The following is a 22,034-nucleotide window of genomic DNA, read 5'->3' as shown; positions in this document are numbered from 1 at the left end:
CTAGAGGTCCCGCGGCGCGAATGAGGCGAGACTGCTCGTCTGGCCACATCTATACAAAACACCACCACAAGTGATATTATACAACTATATCATTTTAATTTGACTAGGAATTAGGCTCAAAAGAAACAGTATGCTGTTGGGAGAGTGTTTTTATATTACACACAGCAGTGTTCAGGGATTAAATCATTTACTAGATTAACGATCGATCAATCTACAAATTAAACTCACTCATACTGTCATCAATTACTAAAACGTCATCCGAATTTGACAAATAGGCTAATACATTTTCTTGTCCCTATAGTCAACATAATGCACTGTAAAATGAACTGCAGCAGTGCTAAACTTGCATCATAAAACTACAACACTCGAACTATAAATGTATGAATTAAACTCACTGAGACTGTCGACAGTTTCTTTTCCATGCATAAATTTATTATATCCATGTTTGTGGTTAGTTACAGTAAATCATATAAAACAGTGAAATCGCCCTCGAACTCCTCTGTCTTGCCTGCACTGCACTCGAGAAGGTGACGGGAGCTGAGCTCCACTGAAAGGCTTCTTTCCTATTGGTCGTCGCTCGCGAAAATCGCTTCTCATTTGCATAAAGTTGAAATTTAGTTGCTGTGTGTGGTTGTTAAATAAAGTGTCTTGTGTTTATGTGCTCAGTGATATGTTAATAACAATATTAAAATGAAAAACAATATTTAAAAAAATCACTGTTGTAGGTCTCAAAAGAAACTAATGCATTTTGTGATGTAGATTACCTAGATAGGCTATTACACTTTTTTAAAATGAGACTCTTTAAATTGAGGGGATGGGGGGCCTACAAAACCTCTCAGCCCCGGGGCCTAACATTAGGTTAAGGCGGCTCTGATTACAGTGGTGAGATATTATAATGAATAAACATCATGTTACACACAAAAACAAGCAAACTGTAAATTCAGTAATCTTTTATGCTCTGTCTTCTGTTTGCTTTCTTGTGAACATGATGATCATTTCAGATGAATATGATCATTTTGTGCAGGCTAAATAAGTCTTCATCCAAAATGAACGTTATCTTATTACATTCAAATTATTATGTAAATACACTGTACAAAAAACAGTTTTTTTTTTTTCTGATCGGTGATGGGACCGAGAGTGAAACTTACAAGTGTAGAATAGGTTAAAGAAAAACAATGTCGCAATGTGAAACCATCATGAAAGTTTAAATAATTAAGTAACAAAACAAATTTTCAGTTCAAGAAGAATTTCTTAGATGATGACTTCCGAGCAACTTCACCATGCATTTGAGAAATGTAAAACCAGTTCATAAGAGACATAAGAGTGCATTCCTGTACACAAAGAAAATGTATTAAGGTTTCATGCTTTTTCAAACTGTCTTTGGATCTGAACCAAAAGTAAAAAAAACAACAACAAACAAACAAAAAAACTTGCAGCTGCACATACAGAAAAAATAAATAAAATAGTAATGTCACAGTCTCTGCGTCTTCGGTCTCTGTAGCGGCTCTCCTTACACTACAATTAAACACACAGAGTCACATATGGAGTACGAGACATTACTGCGGTCACATCACATCAGTAGATTCATTTCAGAACAAACACAGGCAGAGATACATTAATATTACAGCCAGAGATATAAAGGTGAGGAGAACATCAGAGCTGTTGTTCTGCACGCGGGTGAACGTCAAGATGAAGAAGATCCTGATCAAGACCATTGTGAACAGATCATCTTGTCAGGACCACTTCCCACTTACCGTCGTGGAAACGAAAGGTTCAGTCGATTATTCGCATTATATGAATGATGTGATGAACAGAAACTACTCTCGCAATTAATTGTAATCTTTTCTGGGAGTGATCTAGATTCTTCTGTGACAATGTCCTGCAGCCGAGAGTCAGAGCGGACCTCCTGTCGGACAACATCTATGTACTAACTGATTAAATGATAATACGGCATATGTAGTCCATTCCATAGAGACTGTGTGTGTTCTCAGAATAATGAGAACAAATAATGTTTATTACAGGATCTATATAACTGAGCAGTTAAACTCGCTGTTCTCCAGAAAAACATTGCACATTTTTAGGTTTTCCAGAATCTTCTGCATATTTGACACCTTTCCAACAATGACTGTATGATTTTGAGATCCATATTTTTACATTAAGGACAATTGAGTGACTCATACACAACTATTACAAAAGGTGAAAACATTTACTGATGCTTAAGGAGGAAACGATGCATTAAGAGCAGGGGGTGTAAACTTTAAACAGGATTATGATGATGTGTACATTTTGTTTAAAGATCATCTTTTTTTTTTTCATTCAGTACTGCCCTTCAGAAGCAAATACTTCCCGGTTTCACAGAAGACAAAATAATTACAATTTATCCTGTTCATGCAATTTAAAAAGTTTACACACCCCAGCTTTTAATGCATTGTGTTGTATCAGTAAAAAATAAATAAAAAAATTGTATATATATATATCAAACAAATATTTTACTAAAATATTCAACTAAATGTTTACTAAAAACTAAAAATATTTTTGTTTTCTTCAAGAAATACTGTGTAAAACTGATGTCATTAAAATAATATGCAGGGGAAAACCAAGTCCTATGTTTGGTGGACCCTTTGTGTTACAAACCTTATTAGTATTCCAAAGTATTCTAAATTATTTAGAAATATGTTACAAATTACTGTATTTTGTAATCTTTAGTAAATAATCTACTTACAAGATAGTGTCTCCAGTTTATAATGTGGATCATTCTTCAGATCAGAGAGAAGCTTCACGTCTGATTCTCCTAGTTTATTCCCAGTCAGATCCAGATCTCTCAGGTGTGAGGGGTTTGATCTCAGAGCTGAAGCCAGAGCAGAACAACCTTCATCTGTGACTCCACAATCACTCAACCTGTAGAGAACAATGACACACTCTTCACTCTCTCAGTTCAGATCAACACGTACAAGCCACAATTCTACACAGACTATTAAATATGTCTAAATTTCAATTGGAGATTTATCAGTCATAAAAAAAAAGAATAAAGAAATTCAAAAAGCTTTCAACACATGTTCTTCATAAATCCAACCGTTCTAAATGAGCTCAAACACAACTACACCTCTTCTCTGTGACAGACTCATTGTGAAGATGAAAGCACACAAGAGTATGGTAGGTTAACTACTGACTATAAGTAACTTTGCAACTACATGCCAACTTATTCTAACCCTAACCCTACTAGTCTACTAATAAATCTATTAACACTCCAATGGGAGTTTGTAGACATGTGCAACTGTACTTATAGTCAACAGAATGTGTTCAAGGGACCATTAAAATAAAGTGAAACCAATATGGTCTAACCTAAATTGAGAATTATGACAACACTGTTGCTGACAGTGAACATACCATGATGTTTTACTGGATATGCAGTGATAGTTTCTGTCTTCCTAATGCTACCTTCTGCCTCTCTGTTTTGCTCTTGCACACAATCTACTTCATGCCTTCTGTCCTCTGATTGATAGTTTATACTTTTTTTTTATCAAATAAAGTATTTTTTGCTGAGAAATGATTTATTAATGATTCATGATTTTTTATAAATTAATGTAAGAAACATTTACTGGACTGAAGCAACTGGGTTTATTGATTATTCACCATTTGTTAATGTTAAAAATTAATTATTTTGACATTTTTTCATGTTAATATAAATGTCAAATATGACACAACAGGCTTTTGGGGAACATTTTCCATCTCTTAAGTGTTGGGAAAGTTCACTTTCTACATGAACTAGTTCAAAGTTCAATTAACAAATTTTTAAATGAACTAGTTCAGTTCATAGTTCAAACTTCAAAATTTTGAACTAAAGTTCACAGTTCCAAAAAATGAACTAGTTCAGTTCTTTTTTTCCATATGTTGCTGCAAACTATTATTTTTCAAAATTATTGCCACAGCCCATATAAAACCACAGACAGCAATTATGTTATCAGTTTTAACACTGAAACTATGCTTCAGATTTCATCTTCATATCCAATTTTAAAATCCTTATCCAACCAGGGTTTACATAGCATTGAGGGTAGGGTTGCCAACTAAACAAATGCGGGACAATCGTGCATGGTTCTTTACAGGAAAATGAGGGACAGTCAAAATATTTGTAGGCTATAGGCTAGGGCCAACATAACACAGTAGGCCTGTATGTCATTTCAGGTTCGTATGCGTTTAAAAGGTTTTCAGACAACACATTTGTTTTGATTAAAGTCATATTACACACAAACCATAGTTCAAAATAATAGCATTTATCTGAAATAGAAAGCTTTTGTAATTATACACTACTTTTAAAGAAATTAATAGCCTACTTTTATTCAGCAAGTACATTTATAATGTTACGTTTTTTTTTATTTCGGATAAATTTACTTTGAACCTTTTATTCATCAAAGAATCCTGATTTTTTTTTCTTTCTTTTTTTTTTTACATTAATAATAATCAGAAATGTTTCTTGGTCAGCAAATCACATCAGTATATTATTCGACTCAGGACGATTTGATGCTTTCTTGCGTGGCTGGATGTATGTTGGACTCACAATAATCACGTTGTTTGAATTCGTTAAAACTGATTTGCCGAAATCAAAACCCAGTCGGACAGTGAAAGGGATTTGCCGTTAGCGCGAGTCCGGATCGAAGCGACCAGACAGCGGAGGATTCTGTGCGCAAATCAAACAATGATTTGTCCCAAAATAATAATTAATTCTCAATTTAGAGTTTGTTATTGCTAGGAATCGTAGAGCCACACAGATCCATCAACTGCGTCAGGAGCTTCGAAGTCTTAAACAACAGTATAAGGTGGCTAGAGAAGAGGAAAAGCAACCACTCGCTGAGCTTCGTAACATCTTAAGAAAGAAGCTCATGTCCCTGCGCAGGGCAGAGTGGCACCGGAGGAGGGGTAAGGAAAGAGCAAGGAAGCGTGCTGCCTTTATTTCCAACCCCTTTTCTTTCACTAAGAAGCTTCTTGGTGACAAGCGCAGTGGCAGCCTCACATGCTCAAATGAGGAGGTGAACTCTTTTTTGCACAACACCTTGAGCGACCCAGAGAGGGACCTGGAACTGGAACCACACACAGCCCTAATAACCCCACATCCTCCGACAGTTGAATTTGTCATGAGGGAGCCCAGCTGAGGTGCAGGAGGTGGTGAAAAAAGCTAGATCAGCCTCCGCTCCAGGGCCTAGTGGAGTTCCATACACTATGTACAAGCGCTACCCGCAACTCCTTCGGTACCTGTGGAAGAGTCTGAGGGTGATCTGGCGTAGGGGAAGAGTTGCCAAGCAGTGGAGATACGCAGAAGGTGTATGGATCCCCAAGGAAGAAAATTCCAAGAACATCAGTCAGTTTAGAGTCATCTCACTGCTGAGTGTCGAAGGCAAGCTATTCTTCAGTGTCTTGTCACAACGACTAACTGAGTTCCTCTTGAAGAACAACTATATTGACACCTCTGTTCAGAAGGGTGGAATCCCGGGAGTGCCAGGATGTTTGGAACACACAGGAGTCATCACACAAATCATTAGGGAGGCTCGTGAAGGAAAAGGAGACCTTTCAATGTTATGGTTGGACCTTGCTAATGCATATGGCTCCATACCACACAATCTCATTGTGCTTGCCCTCCAGCGACATTATGTTCCCAGCAAAATCACAGACCTTATCCTGGATTATTATTGCAAGTTCAGGTTAAGAGCCACTACTGGGTCAGGGGTATCAGACTGGCATCGGTTAGAGAAAGGCATAATTACAGGTTGTACCATCTCAGTAATTCTCTTTGCCCTTGCCATGAACATGATTGTGAAGTCGGCAGAGGTAGAGTGCAGAGGCCCCTTGATGAAATCTGGAGTGCGACAGCCCCCAATAAGAGCTTTCATGGATGACCTGACAGTCACCACTACATCCGTACCGGGCAGTAGGTGGATTCTCCAAGGGCTAGAGAAGCTCATCAACTGGGCAAGGATGAGCTTTAAACCAGAAAAATCAAGGTCGCTAGTGCTCAAAAGAGGGAAAGTAGTGGACAAGTTCCGATTTTCACTGGCCGGAGTCACCATCCCGTCCATAACCGAGAAGCCAGTCAAGAGCCTCGGCAAGGTTTTCGACTGTAGCCTCAAGGATTCTGCCTCCATCCAGAAAACCAGCAAAGAGCTTGAGTCTTGGCTGAGCAGGGTGGACAAATCAGGTCTACCTGGGAAGTTTAAGGCCTGGGTTTATCAGCATTCTATCCTGCCCCGGATCTTGTGGCCCCTGCTGATGTACGAAGTGCCCATAACAACTGTCGAGGCCCTGGAGAGAAAGATCAGCAGTTATCTGCGTAGATGGCTTGGGTTACCTCGCAGTCTGAGCAGTGCTGCCTTGTATGGCACCAGCAATGTCCTGCAAATCCCAATTAACAGCCTTTCTGAGGAGTTCATGGTGTCAAGAACACGGGAAGCATGGCAGTATAGAGAGTCCAGGGATCCAAAGGTGGCAGCAGCTGGCATACAGGTGCGAACAGGCAGGAAATGGAGTGCAGGAAAATCGCTGGAGGTGGCTGAGTCACGGCTGAGGCAGAAGGCACTGGTGGGGCCCATAGCAACAGGGCGTGCAGGCTTTGGCTACTTCCCGGTAACAAGAGTTGACAATGCTCAAGGCAAAGAGCGTCAACATCTTGTTCAGGAGGAAGTGCGGGCAGGCGTGGAGGAAGTTAGAGCTAGCAGGATGGTGGGAATGGCACAGCAAGGAGCTTGGACAAAATGGGAAAATGTTCGGCAACGTAAGATCACCTGGGCCGACATCTGGAAAGGAGACTTTCACTGTATCAGGTTCTTAGTCCAAACTGTCTACGATGTCCTACCAAGTCCATCAAATCTCCACATCTGGGGCAAAATCGAGACACCTTCCTGTCCCCTTTGTCCAGGAAGGGGATCCCTAGAGCACCTCCTTAGTAGCTGTCCAAAAGCCCTAGGAGATGGGCGTTATCGCTGGCGCCACGACCAGGTGCTTAAGGCAGTTGCTGAGAGCATAGCTACAGCCATTAACACCATCAAGGGCCACCACAATCCAAGGAGCATCAAGTTTCTTAGAGCCGGAGAGAAAGCCCTTCCACAACCCAGAGCAAAGTCTGGCCTCCTCACTACTGCCACTGATTGGCAACTGGAAGTGGATATTGGAAAACAGCTAAAGATCCCAACCAGAATAATATCCACAAGGCTTCGTCCAGACATGATTATATTCTCAGATTCTACCAAGCAGTTGATCTTGTTGGAGCTCACTGTGCCTTGGGAAGAGCGCATGGACGAGGCCAATGAGAGAAAGTACCAGGAGCTAGTTGAAGAGTGTAGAAGGCAGGGCTGGCAAACCCGTTGTGAGCCTCTGGAGGTGGGCTGCAGAGGATTTGCAGGGCGATCACTCTGCTATGTGTTTAAAACCCTAGGCATCACAGGGGAAGCTAAAAGAAAGGCGATCAGATCCGCAACTGAAGCTGCAGAGAAAGCCACACGTTGGCTGTGGATTAAGAGGGCAGAACCGTGGGCAATTGCTGCTGGGACACAGGCCGGGGTCTGATCAACTCCGGTCGGGTCGCCTGGGCGAGGGTGTCTGATGTTGAAAGACCCGAAACACCCAATGACCCCAGGTTACATCACTGAGGATGTGTCCCAGTGCATCTGCATGATGTATCCTTTACATTACATATTCGTATGGTCTGATCTCTGGGTCTGATGCGCGTGAGTGTGGACTGTGATTGGATGATGACCGGTGTCGTGATCAAGTGTTGCTGTTGTATCAGATTCAGTCATACATCAGTGGTTAGATCAGCGTCAATAAACGGGACAACGGAGGTTCCGAACGGGACAAATACATTTCTATAGAAATCTTGCACCCTTTTGAACGAAGTTAAACTGAGAGACCGTGCTGTTCACAGACACCAGAATGAACGAGTTCACAGTAACGTTCATCAGGCAGTAACAGAGTACGTTCAGTTCACGTTCGCCCAAAATATGAATGAGTTCATGAACTATCGTTCAATGAACGCGTTCAGGCACAACACCGGTGTCAAGGTTTTAGACTTATGTTTGGCCACATAGATTATATATGTTCATTGTGTCTCTTGTTGGTTTTCAGTCTCTGTCATTATGTCTCCTGTGCCTTGTTCCCTGTTTGTGTATTTAAGTCACCCTTCTCCTGAGTACTTTGCTCAGTGTTTCCAGTGCCATGGCCAAGTCTAGGTCATTCTCTTGCTGTGCCTCTTTTGGAGTTATCTAAATCTAATTTGTGTACCTGGTATGGTTCCTTTGTTTTGTTTAATTGACTTTTGCTCTTTGAAATTTTGGAGTTCTCACAGATCTTTTTGTGAACTTTTTTTCAAATTCCTTCTGGATTTACTTTGTGGACTTTTTGGATTTACTTTTTGGAACTGCTGTCAAACTATTTGTGGAAGTTTTTTGGAGTTTACTTTTTGGCTTTATCCTAGGAAAGTTTGGACATTCCTTTTCATCAAATACAAGATTTGAAGATATTTCCCAGAACTGTCATCTGGTTTTCTGCATTTGGGTTCACCTTTTGACTGTGTTCAAGTTTTCACACTAGTCCTAACCCTGTGTTTCTGACAGTATGAGCCATAAAAGCGATGTATAAATATGATACTCAACAAAAAAACACACATGCATGCATATACAAGTTAGCATCTGTTTTTTGTTGAGTATCACATTACACACACACACGGCTTTTATGGATCATATATGCAATTTTTAACATAAAAAAATTGTTTATTAATAATCAATAAACCCCAGTTGCTTCAGTCTAATAAATGTTTCTTACATTTATAAAAATAAAAACTTTCTGAGCAAAAGGACTTTACTTGAATTTTGTTTTTGTTTTTTAAGTATAAACTATCAATCAGAGGACAGAAGGCATGAATAAGACTGTGTACACAATGTTTCTCAGCAAAGTTTTGGTCATATTGATCATTCATAGGCCCTATAAATTTGCATATTAAATATGATACAGTAGGCTAATATATTCATAAACAGGCATTGTTCGACCGAATTTTACAAAGAATATTTAAAGTTATGAGAGAATACATGTTTTAAAATTGTTATTAAAATGTTGTAACACGCATTGCCAAACAAACATTCTTTTTTCCAATTAATTTAAACTCCCAAAGGGGAAACGTATCCTGGGAGATACAAACATTTACAGGCAGATTATGGAAAATGTAAAAATTAAATCCATAAAATTTCAACATAAATATAATAAGCTAACACTTAACAACAACTATTTAACACATGTATCACTGAAGGCGGTTTAGTTTGAGATCTTTCACTTTTGAAAAAGTATTAAATCTCATGATAAAAACACAGGCGAAGAAGAAGCAGAAACATGCAATATCATATGTGACCCGTGCTGGCAAAATGAGTCAGAATGCGTACAGGATAATTCTGAGCTACAGGCAAAATGGTCGAATTTGAGGTGTTCACAAAAATGAGTTCATTAAGCCCTCATCTAGTGATCCCAAGTGTCAAAATACCAATTAAACATTTAAAAGTATCTTTATTTGTATGTTTTCCTTTGTCCATGAAAAATTCAGTTTTCTCTGCTCGCTTCTCGACGACTGTGCTTTCCCTCAGCACAAGTTTGGTATTATTTTAAAATGTAGCAATCCAACTTTGTGAATATTAATAGCGAATTCTTGATGGCATGAGTCTGAACCAATGAAATGTGATTTTCAAACTCATACTGATTTAAACAAAATGATTTTACTCACATTGACTGACACATCCGAAGCGTGCCTCAAAGACGCCTCAGACAGCGCGTGATCCCGATAAACTCTTATACCTACACAGAATTACAGTGTTTCAAAATATCTGTCTTGGCGAGTATTCAAGCAAACATAATCTGCTATGTGTTAAGTGAACATTTGGTTAACTGTTGGGGAAAAACATCTGATGTGTAACATATATTAGATATGACCTGTGCAGTACAGTAGGTCTGAATATATAGGCTGTCTTTTTCATTAATTTTAATCAAACAATTGTGGTACCATGGGGGAAAAAAGTTGAATATATATTGTTCCTATAAATATTTGGTTTTGACTCGGTGGTGTGTTATTACCCGAGATTTTAAGGTATGGTTGGTAGATGATTTTGTTTTGGAACCTTCAGAAAACTTTAACTCGATTTTTCTCAAAATTGACTTTGACTATTAAAGTCAAACAGGTGTAGCTCAGTCATGAACATTTGCTCATTGCGACTCATTTTGCCAGAACGGGTCACGTATGTAAGCAGACGCATATGTAAAATCAAAACTGCCTAATGTTACTTAATGAAATGTCGACGCAGGACGAGGTATAGGACTGTGAAGCTTTGGGGGTGTTGTTGAACTTGATCTACTCCATCTGTGTTTTGATCATCGTTCTGAATCCGATCCAGACGTAGTCTAAATATCTAATATCTAAAAATTCTTAAATGAAGATAAATAAGCAATTTTTCAGTATACAAGACTTAACATTTTAAGTTATTTTGCTTCTCAAGTAAATTTATCTTCAATTAAGAATACAAAAAAGAAAAGAAAACAAAAATACTGAGAAAGAAATTTATTTTCTGCAGTGTAGCCCTAAAATTTACATCAGAGCATTTAGTCCAGGGTTCCTCAAATCCGGTTTTGAAGTGCCGCTGTCCTGCAGAGTTTATCTCCAACCCTAATTAAAGACGCCTGAACAAGCTAATCCATGTCTTCAGAGTTACAGGAAGGAGAGTTTTATCAGGGTTTGAGCTAAACTCAGTAAGGCGCGGCCCTCCAGTGCCAGATTTGTGGAACCCTGATTTAGTCTTACAGAAGACAATAACATGTCTGACTATGATATACCGTAGATGATCTTACCAGAGTTTCTCCAGTTTACAGTCAGGCTCCTTCAGTACAACAGAGAGAAGCTTCACACCCGGATCTCGTAGGTTTCTATTATTCAGATCCAGTTCTCTCAGTTGTGAGGGGTTTGATATCAGAACTGAAGTCAGAGCAGCAGAATCTTTCTCTGTGACTCCACAATCACTCAAACTGTAGAGGGATGAAAATCATACTTGGTAAACACTATGAACTGAAAACAAAAAGCAATTGAAAATTGAGAAAAAATAGATAATTTGTAGATTGAGTAAAGAAAACACTGCACTTGGTCACCAATGGATGGCATTGTCTCAAAATTACTCAGGAACCTTGAGGTAATGGTGTCACAGATTACAATTGGAGAGAGTTAAGTGTGAATAAAAGACAAATGGGACATGGTGTGGACTCAGGATAACAAACTCTCAGTGTGCAAAAGAACAAGATTCTGAACAGACACGACATATACAACATAAAATTAAACCAACTAACTCCACGCTTTGCTCTAAATGTAAGACTGCATTATTGGGCTAGAATTCTTGGCCTCCCTTGCAGGTGAATAACCAATAAACATGTTATATGAATATTTAATTTTTTGTCTGTTGTTGCCAGTACTTTATAGTACTGGATCAGTGATAACTCTATTTGTCTAGCGTGTAAGAAGACAAATTATTCCCCTGAAATTATTCCCATGACATGAATTTTACTACCATCAACTGATATCTCAACCACGATAGCCTTTTTTAAAATAATATTTTGTGCTTTATTATGTCATATTATACATGCTTTATTATATATATTATGATGTCATATTTATAGATTTTGACCTTTGCCTTTTTAGTCCAGTCTTTGGCTCTATCCAGTTGATGTTGTTTACCTCTATTATAAGAGTTGGGCTTTGTTAGTCTGTTTAAAATGTAATACTTAAAATGTTAATGAAAACCTTATCTAAGTTGTCAAGTTTCATTGTCAAATTTGCAACAATAAATAATTAACTTTTAACGTGGATCAAATCCATATCAATGGTTTAAGTACTAATTCATTTGTAACATTAAACTGGTTTGTTTTAAATGAATCCTCATGTTGAAGACATTGGCTGTCAGGTGCTTTAACACAAGTTTGAGTCAGCTTGTATTGTTTCCCAATCACATCTCCCCGTCATTATTCCCATCAATAAAATAGATGAATTCAGATAAAAAATCAGAAAAACAATAAAATCAAGTATGCTGCCATATTGCTCCTATTACTGATACAATAAATGTTCGTATGTTTCTTAGATTTATTAGCTTGTGATTTTCTTTTGTTTTAACAGTAAAGTGATAGTTTTCACTGATACTTACTGAACTTTAATCACGGGCAGCAGCTTCTGAAGAACCTTCAGTTTTTCAGCTTTATTGTTTTCTCCAACAAATGTATTAATATCAAACTTCTCCAGACTCTTCTCTGATGTCAACAACACAAAAACTACAGCTGACCACTGAGATGAAGAGAGTCTGGCTTCACTTATTGTTCCAGATTTCAGATACTGTTGTATTTCCTCCACTAGTGACTGGTCACCCAGTTCATTCAGACAGTGGAACAGATTGATGGATTTCTCTGGAGAGTCAATGGTCCTGATCTTCTTCTTGATGTACTCAACTGTTTTCTCATTACTGTCAGACCTTCTTCTTCTCAGTGTCATTAGTCCCTGAAGGAGAATCTGGTGAGACTCCACTGACAAACCCAGAAGGAAGCGCAGAAAAAGGTCCAGATGCCCATTTTTACTCTGTAGAGCCTCATTCACGGCTCTCTCATGGAGCTCAGAAAATGAAACATATTCTGATAAATTGAGTTTAAACCAGTCCTTAAACATAAACAACACACCTGTTATAGAGACTCTACTACTATAGAGACTGTCAAATACATTTCTGTTGTTGTTTGTGAAGCAGAGGTGCACATATAAAGCTGCTAGATGTTCCTGAACACTCAGGTGAACAAAGCAGAAGACTTTCGCCTGATACAGGCCTGACTCCTCTCTGAAGATCTGAGTGCACAATCCTGAGTACACTGATGCTTCTGTCACATCAATGCCACACTCTCTCAGGTCTTTCTCATAGAAGATCACATTGCCTTTCACAAGCTGCTGAAAAGCCACTTTCCCCAGTTTGAGGATCATGTCTTCATCTGTCAGGTTCTTCTCATAGTCCTTCTCATGTTTTATGTTGGACTGAAGGATCAGGAAGTGTGTGTACATTTGAGTGAGAGTCTTGGGAATCTCTCCACTCTCTGCTTCACTCAACATCTTCTCTAGAACAGAGGCTGAGATCCAGCAGAACACTGGGATGTGGCACATGATGTAGAGGCTCCTTGATGACTTCAGGTGTGAGATGATTGTATTGGCCAGACTCTGAACACTGATTCTCTTCCTGAAGTATTCCTCCTTCTGTGGCTCATTGAAGCCTCGTACCTCTGTCACTCGATGGACACACTCAGAGGGGACGAGATTGGCTGCTGCTGGTCTAGAGGTGATCCAGATCAGAGCAGAGGGAAGCAGATTCCCCGCAATGAGGTTCGTCAGCAGTACGTCCACTGATTTCTTTTTGTTTACATCTCGTAGAGTCTCATTCCTTTGAAAATGTAAGGGAAGACGACACTCATCCAGACCATCAAAGATGAACAACACTTTATATTTGTCACTGGATATTTCCATTTCTTTTGTTTCATGGAAAAACACATGATGAACTTCTGCACAGAGACTGTTTTTCCAATGCCAGCGACTCCCTTTGTCAGCACAGTTGTGATGGGTTTGTTTTGTCCAGGTAAAGGTTTAAAGATGTCATTGCATTTGATGGGTTTGTCCTCTGTTGCTGCTCTCCTGGATTGTGTCTCAATCTGTCACACCTCATGTTCATTACAGATCTCTCCACTGTCACCCTCTGTGATGTAGAGCTCTGTGTAGATCCCATTCAGGAGTGTTGGGTTTCCCTGCTTTGCTGTTCCCTCATTCAGCGACTTAAACTTCTTCATCAGATTTGATCTAAATGTGTTGAGGACTTCATGGCTGTAAAATTTAAATAACATGGTATTACATAAGTTAAATATATAGAGTAAAATGTTGTATTTGTTTACCTGTTTGTTTACTTTACCTGACACCAGCATCCCTGCTTTCATTAAAGTTCTGTAGTTGATTCATAGATTGGTCATTCTTCTTACAGGCGGGTTTTGTTACTGCTGATCTTTGTGGTGGGATTGACCTAAAACATCATGAAGAAAATCAAGAATCAGACACTGTGATATTGGTGGATTTGTTTTATATTACCTTAATAATTCACTGTAACCCTCCTAAAACAGATAATAAGTAAATGCACTTATTAATAAATCAACTGCTCAAGGCCACCACTGTAATAATACTAAAAACAAAAACTATAAAAAAAAAAACGTTTGTCAAGACAAACTTTGTGTTAGCTTGAGAAAGCTTTTTATATATTGTAAATATTATATTAAAATAATATATTATTGATTGATTGCTTATAATTTAACATCATGTCAGTTGTCAGAGCTATTTTAATGGTGAGAATAAAAGTAGCAAAATATAAAAAGAGAAATAAACTAAAAACTAAATTTACAAAAGTTTTTAAACTAATTCAGCCTCACTTAATAAAAAAAAAAATCTATTAATACAAATCAACAGAATAAAAACAGTCCTAGAGGAGTTAAAACCATCGCATTCCGTTAAAATCTGCTTTAAAGATAGTGGACTCTGTCATAAGAGGCATAAAGGAGGATCTTCAACTGATAACAAAACCTTGTGCCTATTTGGCAATATGTGCAGATGATTTGGTCCCAGTGATTATCAGAGTAGAAACAATGTTTTCTATCAACAACAGGATTAATTTCATAAAGTTTAAAGGTCATATGATGCGATTTCTTGTTTTCCTTTTTCTTTAGTGTGTTATGTAGCTGTTAGTGCAAGTATAAGATCTGCAGAGTTACAAAGCTCAAAGTGTAAAACCTTAAGAGATATTCTTTATAAAAGTTATAAAGGCTCAGCCACGCCTTCCTAAAACTCTTCTTTCAAACACGCCCTAGGTCAGAGAGTGGGGGCAGAGTTTCATAAATAAATGTATACGCAAAAGAAAGAAGGCGTAACTTTTGTTCTCGCTGTATTATTGTTGCCGCCAGCGCCGCCATGTCGTGGAGACACTGTGTTTTTCGCTGCGAAAGCCAAACTAAATGAGTTTGGCCTTCCAAAAGAGGACACAATTAGAAAACAATGCTTAAACTTTATTTACAATTGTTCCAGAACAGTACAACTAAAATATTCGACTGTGTGATGCGCAATTTTCAGAGGACTGTTTCCAGACCCTGCGAGAGTACAAGGCAGGCCGTGCACAAAGCTGATTCTAAAAAGTGGGGCAATTCCATATTTGCTTGTACATTCTGGCGCTTCTGACTCACACATGTCACAGGTCGGGATGGGCCGAACCAGACTACACCCACCCCTAGACCAAGAACACTTTGAGGAGCGTGCCAGAGACGAGACCAGAGACGGAGGATAAAAGTAACAATTTTATTGAGAATAAAATAATTTATAATCCTAATCTAAAAGTCTTCTTCTCTCCCTCGTCCAGGGAGGATCCCAGGCGGGGCAAGCAGACACACCCTTCCCCACGGGCGGCAATTCCCAGTGAGGAGTGCTGGACAGGTAAGTATTGGACAGGTGAGTTCCTCACAGGTGGGTAGATGATCCAAGTTTCCTTTCCTCTTGCACGTGAGGGGAACAGTTCCCAGCAGTCGATAATGGACAGGTAAGTATCTTACAGTAAGTAGGTTGTCGACGTTCCTTCTCCCAGGCTGGTATCAGGTGCACGGTGGGGGGTAATGGACAGGTGAGTTCTCCGATGAGCGGATGGTCAAAGCTTCCTCTCCTCTTTCACGTAGGGGACAGTTCACAGCAGTCGATGATGGGCAGGTAAGTATCTTACGGTAGATAGATTGACCGAGCTCCTCCTTCCACGCTGGTATCAGGTTCACAATGGGAGGAGGTGAAACAGGTGAGTTTCCCAATGAGCAGATGGTCAAAGCTTCCTCTCCTCTTCCACGTGGGGAACAGTTCACAGCAGTCAATAATGTGTAGGTAAGTATCTTACGGTAAGTAGGTCGACCGAGCTCCTTCTACACCAAGGGCAATTACAACGGTAAGAAGTGGACAGGTAGACTGCGGCAGGTCCTCCGTAAACACCATACGAGACTTCCCCTAGGGCAGGAGGGGGCAAGCTCAGGAGCGGTGCACAACTCTCACGGGTGTCTTGGACGGGTGAGTACTTCGCACCCTACAGATGAACTTCAGGGCTGTAGCAGACTCACGGTCACAGGTAGAATGGCTCACGTGTGTCGCAAGAAAGACAGGGACTTCACACCGTACCGATGGCTTCAGGGCTGTAGCGAACTCACGGTCACAGACCAAGCTGGGCTTTAGTCACAGACTGAACTGGGCTTCCTCTAGGACGGACAGAGTCGTAACTTCACGCAGCAGTATAGTGTTCTCATGGGTGTCGTGGGGAAGACAGGAACTTCACACCGTACAGGTGGGCTTCAAAGCTGTAGTGAACTCAGTCACAGACTGAACTGGGCTTTCTCGGTGGGCTTCAAGCTGTAGTGAACTCAGTCACAGACTGAACTGGGCTTTCTCTGGAACAGACAGAATCATAACTTCACACAGCAATATAATGTTCTCACAGGTGTCGCGGAGAAACCAGGAACTTCACTCCATACAGGTGGGCTTCGGGGCTGCAGCACACTTACAGTCACAGACTGGGCTGGGCTTTCTCTAGGGCAGACAGAGTCAATACTTCACACAGCAATATAATGTTCTCACATGTGTCGCGGAGAAACCAGGAACTTCACTCCATACAGGTGGGCCTCAAGGCTGTAGCGAACTCACAGTCACAGACTGAGCTGGGCTTTCTCTAGGGCAAACAGAGTCAATACTTCACACAGCAATATAATGTTCTCACAGGTGTCGTGGGGAAGACAGGAACTTCACACCGTACAGGTGGGCTTCAAAGCTGTAGTGAACTCACAGTCACAGACTGAACTGGGCTTTCTCTGGAACAGACAGAATCATAACTTCACACAGCAATATAATGTTCTCACAGGTGTCGTGGGGAAGACAGGAACTTCACTCCATACAGGTGGGCTTCGGGGCTGCAGCACACTCACAGTCACAGACTGGGCTGGGCTTTCTCTAGGGCAGACAGAGTCAATACTTCACACAGCAATATAATGTTCTCACATGTGTCGTGGGGAAGACAGGAACTTCACTCCATACAGGTGGGCTTCGGGGCTGCAGCACACTCACAGTCACAGACTGGGCTGGGCTTTCTCTAGGGCAGACAGAGTCAATACTTCACACAGCAATATAATGTTCTCACATGTGTCGTGGGGAAGACAGAAACGTCACTCCAGCTGTCCTTCCCAAGCCTTCCCGCAAATTGGACGTACTCAACCTCTCCAAGCTCTGAAGATGTACAATATACCAGCCTGCCTCTTGGGCGAGCACACGGCAGTTAAAAACAGACCTTCACACACTCACAGGAATTTCCACTCCAATATACCACACGGGGGAAGAGACGGAACGTCAATTCAAACACTGCAAATCCACTCATCAAGTATACTTTAAGGCCAGCACTCACCCTGGGTCTCGGTTCACAACGCAAGGGACCGGCAGTGAGAGGAAGGAGAATTTAAACACTTCATAGGCATAAACTGGATTCGTTTCACCATCCGAACGGGAAGAGGAGATAAGAATGGCAGAGAATCAGTTTAATTCACTCAGTGATATCCATACAGTACACTCCAAGCACTTCAACCCACATCTATCTCAGTATCAAACGTGTGGTAGGAGATTCAATAATCAGTTACTTATCTTCACTCTTTCATCCAGACGATGCACTTCCCTCTTTAAATCCTCTCTCCCTCCGTCTTCACTTCCTCATACACACGACGTTCCTTTTTCCTCACAACGAGCCCTCAACGACACACTTCAGAGAACACTTCCCAACAGGAGCCAGCCACATCCAAACGAGAACAAAAGCACCACAAGCGGGAGAGGAACAACAACATGCTTTCTCTTCCTCTGACTTTTTATATTCTCATGAGCTAGCGTGGCCCCATTCAAACGCTCAGCGCAAATTACCCACACCTGCTATCAATCCGCCACTCGGTTACCATAGCGACAGGCACTCACCCTGGCTTTGGAATGGTGTTTCACTTCCCAGATCTCAACAAGGGCATTTCTCTGGCGGGGATAGTCCCGGGCTTATTTGTCACCCCGTGACACACACGTAAGTATGTTTTTTTTATATTTTAAGAATTTGCTACTGACTATTCAAAAATCTCTTTCATTCAAATATTTAAATGTCTTTAAGAAATGTTGTAGCCTACCTGAGATCAGTCTGTGTATAGTCATTCTTAAAATGTAATGGATGACCCATAGACCTGTCACTCCTCAAAGACACACAGCTGGGCGCTGGTTCTGATCTCTCCTGCTGAACTGAACTATAACAGAACAGATTTAATTAGTTTTTGATGATAATCATCATATGTAAGATCTTCATACTGTTTGGATGAAAAGCACAAAGGAGGGTTTAGACATTGTTTTCAAGAAATTCATTTAAAACAGACATCTCTTTTATTATGGGTCTATAAAGGGTTATTTAATGTATTCATTTAAAGTACCTGCAAACTGGAGAAAAATCTTCATCTCTGGATGTTTGTCTGTCATCCATGATGAAGCTGAACAGTTGAAACAGTCTGATCTCCACTGATTCTGGGTGGAAATGACGAACAAACACAAAACTAAAGTAATTAAACTTAATTAAACATCTTTATCAATGATCTGATCATGAGAGTTGGAGGTAAATAGATAATGACATCGATGCGTTCACTCAAAAAAGTAATTTGAAAAATCATCACATAGCCTAACTTACAGCACGATACACAAAAGAAACCCCGTTCCTTTACTACAGGATGAAAAATGTCAAACACGTCCTTTCAGAAAAAAAGTATTAATGTGGATGTCACCTGTAAAGGGCCTCAAGACATAAAAAGTCCCCTTGATCCAAATTTAGTCTAGATATCCAACCGATTCACAAACTCCTCCATCTTTTCCATCAAGTAGCTAGTACACACATTCCTGTCTACGGTTTTATAAAAGTTTCTGTGAAATACTTACTAATATTTTGTATCGGAACTTAGGAATCGACTGTTTGATTACATGGCGAAACATCAGCTTCCCTTTCAAGGGAACTCGAGCTGCGTCGAGACGCGGTGGGAACGCCCTGCGTGATTGCGTCGTGAAGCACGTGTATAACCAGTCCAATGGAAAGACGAGACGTAATAGGCGGATGAGATGGTGCTCGATGCAGAGCCAAATGGGAGGAGCTAGAGCTCGAGCTCCCCCTTTTCTGGAGCTCCAGCTCCACCTTGCTAAATTTAGTGAGCGGGGATTCGCTGCAGCGTCAAATGGGAGGAGCTAGAGTTCTAGCTCACCCTTGCTGGATCTAGTGCGAGTTCAACCGTGATGGAGGAAGGACAAGTTTGTTTTGATGCGCAAGATGCTGGCATACATCATATTGTATTTTTCTCTAATATTTGTCGTGATTATGATTAAATATTTATCGTTTCTGTGACAAACGCGTAAACACCTAATAAGAACATTGCTCACACTGTGTGTGTGTGTGTGCATTTCTAAAAACGGTTGAAACGTATCTATGTAGCCTATTATTTTATCTTTATAACGGTTTCGTTGTTTTCCTCACTTTTAAAGCTGCTTTGGACAAAAGCGTCTGCTATGATTATGTAAATTACTAGACTTAAAAGGCAATGTGAAAGCTTAGATAGTGCACCCCTATTTATTTTTTGTCCACCGCATTTACGTGTGCGTTATTTGTGAATTAATCTAAATCATCTGATTAATTTATGAAATAAAAAATAATAAGACTAGGTACCTAATCTGCCCTTTTTGTAGAAGTAAAAGCATACTCCAACAGGCCAGTTGTAATTATTATTATTTTTAATTATATGTAGTTATTTTTAAATTAATTAAACTAAAGAAATAAGAAATTAAAATTTCTCAAATAAAAATGTATATTTACTGTACCAAACACCACTTTCAATACACAATAGTCACCATACTTTATTAAACAACACTTTATTGGAGGACAAAGCATGAAGTTGATAAAGTAGCATAAATAAAAATGAGATTCAAGATAAATAAAAATGTGTCTTCAAAAATACGTTAACATCATATGAATCCATTCACAGCTGCTGAAGCCACAAAACGAGTGCCAGATAAACATATTCAGTCACCTACAGAAAACAGATCTGATATTGTGTTGGAAAATAATGATTCATTATCACAGCTAAACTGGTTTCTTGCTCTTCCCTGTACATCTCTATCATGTTCGTGTTCTTCTTCCTCGTCTAAACAGTTTGTTCAGTTGAATAACAGAAGATGTGATCACTGATGTGGTGTAGCTTTTTCTCAACCAGAGGAAGAAGTCTCAACATCCCATTGTCAGGCTTTCTCCAGTGCTGGTCTGAAAGTAAAACAAAAAACACAAACCATTCAAATGAAGTTGTTTAATGGACAGTCGGGTCAGCTTATGTTCTGCGTTATTTAAAGCAGTGATGGTTTACTCTGGCCCTCAGCGTCCACTGTCCTGCAGATTTAGCTCCAACCTCAAACCCTCCTGCCTATTGTCTATAAGTAAACCTGAAGACTTTGGTTCAAATTTTCAGATGTGCTCGATTAGGGTTGGAGGTTAACTCTTAATTAACCTCAAAAAGTAGAATGCAAAGGGCCAGAGTTGCCTGTTCCTTACATACATTTACAAAGCAGCAGTCAGTACATTATATAATATACACATTGAAGTATTATATATATATATATATAATATTGCAGCACATAATATAAGCGAAGTACTGAACAAAAACAGTTATATCAACAGCAACCTATTTTAAAAGATTTTTAAGAAAGGCATGGTCTCTTTTGAGCCTTTGCCAGTGATGCTTGATTTCTTTCCAGACAACATACTCTTCTGTGAATTGTTTCAAGAGCTTCACTTGGTCAAAAACCAAGTGACAACCTGTACAATGTAAAATTGTCAACATCACAGTAAATTGACCGGTGTTGATTTTCCAGTGTTACAATAAAGTGTTAAAATAAAGTGTTGAATCAACACTAAACAGATTGGGTTTAACACCAGAAGTGTCCGTTTTAAATAAGAGTTGGTGTCATTTTGCGTTGTTGCAAACATAACTCTCTTTTAGAGTTAACCAAGTCACACCTCCGTTTACGTGCAACCGTCGTTTTGACTGAACCAGAGTCCAGACCACATGCGAACGCCATTTTACTTGTGGAAGAGTCAAGCGTGGGGTAAGTCTAATACTCTAACTTGATAGTAATACAGATAAATCAGACTGTAAATTGATTTCAATGTATACAGTTTATTAGTTTAATCTATTATTCGATCACAAATCACTGTAATAATGAATAATTAACATTAGACAGCCAACGAGCTCTGACGTCTGATTTTTGTATTTAGATTTTTGCCAATGTCATGCCACTTTATAAATGTAAAGGTAGTAAAGCCTCGATTAAGCTTAGTTTTGTCTATCATCACGTCTCGCGCACTGTAATTGTTTTTATGCACGTTCACAGGCATTTTCTTTCTGAGCACACTCGACAAAGCCTAAAGTTTTGCGCGCGCGAAGCACAGGCCATTTTACAAGGTGAACTGTTGAATTTCTAGAGTGTTCTACCAGTAACGTTAAATTGGCCTATCAGGAAGATCACTGGACTAAAACTAATTGTTATGATTTTAATTTGTATATTCTTTCGTTGACCGTGGTTCTGTGATAGTCGTGGTTCTGAACTGTGGTAACGTTAAGTTTATCATGTTGTGAAATGATTGATCTGCGTGGTATTATTTTCTGCCAAATATGGGTGTCAAACGCAATTAATTTAAAATTTTGTAGTGAATTAAAGCTCTCAGTTGCCTTTTAAGGAACGAAATCCAGTAATATTTGTTAGTGTTCGCTCTAACACTGTGTGGAACACTCGTCGTGAAATATAGGTAACGTTAGAAATAAGGCACAGCTCTTCACTCATCGGGCTGAAAAATGTA

General features: G+C 39.6%; 1 protein-coding gene across 1 annotated transcript; it reads right to left on the bottom strand.

Annotated features, from left to right (window-relative positions):
• Positions 1–1,188: 1,188 nt before the first annotated feature.
• Positions 1,189–19,102, bottom strand: LOC309480558 (NLR family CARD domain-containing protein 3-like). The gene is made up of 7 exons (XM_082145136.1): positions 18,583–19,102; positions 18,289–18,402; positions 13,989–14,096; positions 12,204–13,903; positions 10,867–11,040; positions 2,723–2,898; positions 1,189–1,515 (listed from the first exon to the last, which is right to left on the bottom strand). The coding sequence occupies exons 4-7, from the start codon at positions 13,550–13,552 to the stop codon at positions 1,511–1,513; spliced, it is 1,704 nt and encodes a 567-aa protein (XP_082001262.1). The 5' UTR covers positions 13,553–13,903; positions 13,989–14,096; positions 18,289–18,402; positions 18,583–19,102; the 3' UTR covers positions 1,189–1,510.
• Between the last annotated feature and the right edge of the window lie 2,932 nt (positions 19,103–22,034).

The sequence above is a fragment of the Leuciscus leuciscus genome (genome assembly GCF_965113295.1).
Source record: "Leuciscus leuciscus genome assembly, chromosome: 18".
Lineage (NCBI taxonomy): Eukaryota > Metazoa > Chordata > Actinopteri > Cypriniformes > Leuciscidae > Leuciscus > Leuciscus leuciscus.
Note: the sequence above shows the minus strand (reverse complement) of the source record. Positions and strands in the feature narration are given on the sequence as shown.